Below are 6,310 nucleotides of genomic sequence, written 5' to 3'. Positions count from 1 at the left end.
TTCTCTCTTGATGGTCCTAGGGTCCTCTGTTTCTGGACTGTAAGACTAACCACAGAGTATAAGGGTTTTAAGGCTGTTAACCTTGACTGAAGCAGACCGCCACATCTTTCTCCTGCGGAGTGGCAGGTGGATTCAAACTGCCAACCTTCTGGATAGCAGCCAAGCATTTTAACCACTGCGTCACCAGGGTTGCTCTGACAATAATATGTTGTTGTTGTTGTTATTAAGTGCCATAGAGTTGGTTCTAATTTTTAGTGACCCTTCACAGGGCTTCCAAGAAGAGGCTGGAGGTTTTGAACTGCCAGCCTTACGGTTAGCAGTCCAGGACTTAGCCTATAGCGCCACACTAGTACTTTTTGAGAAAGTGGAGCACTGCCTTCATTGTTGTTGTTGTTGAGTGCCTTCGAGTCAGTTCCTAATACTAACGACCCTGTATAGGGTTTCCAAGGAACAGTTCGTGAATTTAAACCACCGACTGTACAATTCAAATCAACCTTGCAGTCCTGTGCTTATAATATAGTGTCACACTAGGACTCCTTGAGATTGTATTTAAGCCCTGCAAATGCTGCACTCACAGAGATGCATACACATCTAAAATACAGGCTGCCTCAAAGGCAGAGATTTTCTCTCTGCCGTATCACTGGTACATCCTATCAAGGCTGGAAACATTGTAGGTGCATGATTGTCTATTGAGTAAGTGAATATGGTTAGATAGAAGACAATACTTAAATTCCAAGTGACAACCAGATATAGTTTATAAGTGTTTCAGTCTTCATTAACAGTATTTGTTACAGATGTTTTGTAACGCTATAATGCAATCCTGATTTGTTCTATTATCCTCCATTCATATGTTCTATAAACCAACATTGCAATGTAGTGGCAATAAATGGGCAAAGGTGGGTATCTAAAGTGCTGACAGTGTTAAAACAGTAATGACAACTAGGTTGGGGAGTGGAAAAGCAAGCTGAAATCAAAAGACCTGACAAGAGTAAGCATAAAACTGATGGGAACAAACAGAATTGAAGCAGACATTTATAAGAACCTGGTATTTTAGGGAGGGGAGAGATGTTTTAATTTAGAGTTCATGCTATCAATATAAACCATGAAAATAATATAAACATAATGCATAAATTCCAAATCAGTTTAGAAACAGAAAGGAAAACAAAGAAAACCAGATGAACTTTAGGAGTGGGCTATAGGAGTGAGTTGTGATCAGATGATAAGGGAAGAACAAAAAGGAGGGTAAAGTTCCTTTTCCTTGAGGCTATATCACCTTTCTCTGTAGTGAGATAAAGAAATCACTAAGTAACTGAATGATTTATAAAGGGTCATAGCCTTCAATCACTAAATAAAACAGAGGCAAATTGGCAGGACAAAGAAGCAGACAGTATGCTTGTACAATAGACCATGTATAACGTGAAGACTTTGACCACTGGGATGGTTAAATCGGTGACTTTCATGGGCAGTAAATTTCCATTTGAAGAAGAAAATCATTGGCTTCCCTAACCTTGACATTCAGATTATGATCTATAAACATATTTGGAAGAAACAGAAACTTAACTGAAGGATTAACATATCTTTCAGATGTTTTAAGAAATGATTGCTCAATAGCACTAAAATAGTAACAGTGCATTACTTAAAACTCATGAGGGAAAATTCTTTTGCTGCAATATTCTAGCTCAACATTTAAGAGACTACTGTGCATCATCATCATAAGAAATAGGAGATTAACTTTTTGGGAGGAGGGGTGCGTGTGTACTTTCTCTTGCATTTTTAGGAAAAATGTTTATATTCTAATTAATTAAATAGCATATGCCTTGAGTATCACTAAATGGCTTTCTAAGTAAGAATTCAAGTAACAAATCTTAAATATTCTTGCTTATCTAATTATGTTCCCATTTATTAATAGCTTCATGAAGGTCAGCATCAAGATTCTTATATGACATTCATATCCTTTAACAGGGCAGAAAACTCCTGTGCAGGTTAAGTGACTACGTAAAATTGTGCTGGACAAGAATGAACTGGAATTAGAAGAGCACTTGGAAGGAAACATCAAAAACAATATGAATCAGTTAAGTACTATTAATTAGTATTATTCAGTTTTATTGCCTGACCAACATCAATGAAACATAATACAGCACTATAAAACAGCAATGTGAAATAATCAACTCTGGGTCACCAAATGACATACTAATTGTGTTGGCTTACCACTATAGAATTCGTATTTCACACACCTCAAATTTATACAAAGTCTAACAGCAGTAATAAGTAATACGCAAAATGGATATTAGATTTATATACCAGAAAGTCTGAAATAGTGGATCACAAAAGCAGTCAGAAACCTTCTGGTGTAACCACGTAAAAAATTGTTTGAGCAGAGATACTGTTGTTGTTAGGTGTCACCACGTCAGTAGCAACTCATAGGGACCTTAGGCACAACAGAACAAAACACTGCCTGGTCCTGGGCCAACCTGTTTTCTCTGTTCACTCTGAGAGTGGAGATACTACTGAGAGGCAAAAGAAAAAACAATAATAATTAAGCCAGATTTTTTTTTTGTTGTTGTTTTTTAAAAAAAATTTTAAATGACTACAACCTCTTTCTCTGATTACAACTAAAACAGGGTCTTTTAGTTGTTTACTGGGTGAACAGAAGTAGACAGAAGTAAAAAATAAGATAGAAATAAGGGAGATCTGATAAAATGACTAAAATTAGTACCCTGTAATTTCAAATCCAAATTAAGATATCAATCAAAATGGTACTAAACAGAGAATTTATAATAATAATACCATAAGAATTACTTACTGAGTAATAATTAAGTGTCCTGGATTATGCTGAGTGCCTTAAATCTATATCATCAGCCCCGTCCTTTTGACTATTCTATGAAGTAGGAATTATTTTATTCCCATTTCATAGTTGAGGAAACTGAGTTTCAGAAAAATGAAGTCTCTTTTCTAAGGTTACATAACAAGAACAGATTAAGATTCAAATTCAGTTCTATGTGACTGACTCTAGAGTCTATGTGTACTCTATGGATTACAGTCATAGCCTCCCCTCCAAAAATCAGTCTTCATATTGCTGCTTGTTGTTGTTGTTGTTAAGTGCCACTGAGTTGGTTCCAACTCATAGCCACCCTGTCTAGGGTTTCTAAGGAGCAGGTGGTGGGTTTGAACCGCTGACCCTGTGGTTCACAGTTCAGTAATGATCCTACGGCGCCACATCAGGATTCCATAGTGCTACTTGCTGTTGCTGTTAAGTGTTGTCGAGCTGGTTCTGACTCACAGTGACCCTATAGTCTGACTCACAGTTTCCAGTTGAGTGGCTGGTTAAGTTTGAACCGCCAACCTTGCAGTTCAAACAGACTTGCAGTCCAGTGCTTATCCTACAGTGTCACATGAGGACTTGCTGCTAGAGGGGTGTTTTTAATATATGAGAGGGCTTCAAATATTCATGGAAAAATTCCATTATCTTCTAATTTTACTTTTCCACGTATTTTTGAAGCCCCCTGATATAATGCAGACCATGACCTTTCCAAAGGTAGAGTCTCTCTCCTTTACCTTTAGGATTAAGTTCAAACTTCAAATCTCTCGATACAGTTCAAAGCATAGCATTCCAATACAAGGCCCGTCATGACCTGACTTAGCTACTTCTCCACCCTTACTGCTTGGCCCCCCAAAATGAACTTTGACAAGTCCTGTTGGCACTTTCTAATACATCTTAAAGATATTTTATTCATTTGCCTATCAACAACAAGTCGTGGTATAGCACTGTGGGATAAAGCACCGGACTGCAAGGTCAGTTTGAACCACAAGGTCGGCAGTTCAAACTCATCAACTACTCCTTGAAAATCCTATATAGAGTTCCTATAAGTCAGAATCAACTCGACGGCACATAACAACAAAATCAATAACAAGAATCCTGGTGTGATGCAGCAGGATAAGATGGATGGCTAACTGCAAGGTTGGAGGTTCAAACCTACCAGCCTCTCCTTAGAAAAACCCTATACAGGGTCAATGTGAGTTGAGCCAACCTCACGGTATACAACAGCAAAACAAAACAAAACAAAACAACAACAATCATATAACAAGAGTACCAAGAGCTTCTATTACTCTGTGACAGACATCCTCCTAGGTGTATTATGTTATATATGTCATTTCATTTACTAACACTTGTAGAATAGGTATCACTATTCTTATTTTATAAGTGAGGGGGCTAAAGATCATGACCGGAAGCTTTAGAGGTAAGATAAAGTCAGGGCTGACAGAAGACCTTAAATATGTCTGATTTTTGTACTTTAAATGATCATACTAAAGGTACAATACATATTTATTTTAAAGTCTTTTCTTCATCTTCCTTTATTCTGTGAGGACCTACAATGCATAGGTGCGAATGTATAGAGAAGCATTTTAATGTCATAGATTCCCAGTATTTAAAACTATTCAAAACTTGATTACCTACCTGCATGATATCTTGAAGGCTCTCAATAAAAGATATTTCTGCTTCTACCATATAAAACTCTGCCAGGTGTCTCCGGCTCTGAGAATTCTCAGCTCGGAACGTGGGACCAAAGGTAAACACTTGCGTGAAAGCTCTGCAATTCAAGATGAAGAGCATAAAAATAGGATTCACACTATCAACTCCAAGTATTTAAAATATTCAGTGAATTCTGGTGAAGAAAAAACCCCAAACAAACAAATTTTGTGCCTCTGCCTTGTCTACAAAGCCACACATATTAGTTGCTATATTTCTCTAATGGGTGATAATAATAGTTTCATTAAAAATGTTACATTTATAGAAGCCATTTAATCCCAAAGGAATCTGCAAATGCTTTGCAAACCCTATGGTTTACTAAATATAGAGATAAAAACTACTTCTGGATACACTCTACTGCAGTTGCCTTAAACAGCAAGCAACTACATTACACAGTGATCAAGCACAACATGAAAGAAAAATACCATTGCCCAAGAAACCAACAAAGAGCCAGGATGGTAACAGCTAAAGTTAGAATTACACGTGGATGAGGTGTGCTAATTTGTTTCTGAATACATGAAAGAAGAAAAGAAAATCAGATATGTATGGGGATTCACCTTGTTTAAAATCTACCCAAGCCCTTCACAACTATCCAAGCGTTTCAATCAATGGTATGAATGACGTCTGAAATTCACTGAAGGGATAGGGAAAGGTGCTTTGAACTGTCTTACTTTATTCCCTGGTTTTCAAGAAGGATTATGGCTGAACCATCTAAACAGAAAGAAAAATCTTATTATCTTAAGAGCAGAGAAGCAACTTTTGACCCTTTTAGTCTACCTTACCACCACTTGTCTGACAGTTTGTTGTACTGTGCTGGCTGTGATGTTGGAACCTGTGCCACCAGTATTTTAAATACCAGGAGGGTACACCCATGGTGGAGAGGTTTCAGCAGAGCTTCCATATTAAGATAGAATAGGGATAAGGAGAGGCAGACCACTTCTGAATGGTTAGCCACTGAAAATCTTATAAATAGCAGTGGAACACTGTCAGATAGTACCAGAATATTGAATATTGAAATATGATGAATAGCACCAGAATACTGTCAGCTATATATAACATCAGAAGATGAGCCCCTCAGGTTGGAAGGCATTCAAAATATAAATAGGGAAGAGCTGCCTCCTCAACGTAGAGCTGACCATGATGACACCAACGAAGAAAAGCTTTCAAGAACTTCATTTGCTGATGGGACACAGCTCAAAATGCGGAGAAACAGCTGTAAACATCCATTAATAATCAGAACATGTAATGAAAGAAGTATGAATATAGCATAGAAAAACTGGAAGTTGACAAAAAAGTAAAGGAATGCTTAAAGATTTATATTCGAGGCATTAGAGAGCTGAAATGGACTGGTATTGGCCATTTGGAATCTGACAATTGTATGGTTCACTATGATGGGAATGACAAATTCTAAAGGAATGACATCACATTCCTCATTAAAAAGGATATTTCAAGATCTATTTCAAAGTTTAACTCTGTCTGTTATATGATAATACCCATATGCCTACAAGGAAGACCAGTTAATACCATTATTATTCAAATTAATGCACCAACCTCTAAAGCCAGTGATGATGAAAATGAAGAATTCAACCAACTTCTTCAGTCTGAAATTGATCAAACATGTAATAAAAATGTACCAATAATTACTAGAATGTAAAGGTTAGAAACAAAGAGGATCAGTAGTTGGAAAACATGGCCTTCATGATAGAAATGATGCTGGAGGTCGCCTGATTGGATTTTGCAAGACCAATGACTTCTTCATTATAAATAACCTTTTTTTTTTTT

The 6,310-nt window shown here is 37.0% G+C and overlaps 1 protein-coding gene across 1 annotated transcript in view; it reads right to left on the bottom strand.

Moving 5' to 3' along the window:
• The window catches only part of NARS2 (asparaginyl-tRNA synthetase 2, mitochondrial (putative)), a 226,749-nt gene that overhangs the window by 75,363 nt on the left and 145,076 nt on the right, over positions 1 to 6,310 (bottom strand). The window contains exon 7 of the mRNA XM_006864984.1: positions 4,457 to 4,589. Coding sequence (XP_006865046.1) covers positions 4,457 to 4,589 — 133 coding nt within the window. The remainder of the gene's footprint in view (positions 1 to 4,456; positions 4,590 to 6,310) is intronic.

Source organism: Chrysochloris asiatica, unplaced genomic scaffold (assembly GCF_000296735.1).
Source record: "Chrysochloris asiatica unplaced genomic scaffold, ChrAsi1.0 scaffold00074, whole genome shotgun sequence".
Taxonomy (NCBI): Eukaryota; Metazoa; Chordata; class Mammalia; order Afrosoricida; family Chrysochloridae; genus Chrysochloris; species Chrysochloris asiatica.
The sequence above is the reverse complement of the archived record's forward strand: the minus strand, read 5'-3'. Positions and strand labels throughout refer to the sequence as shown.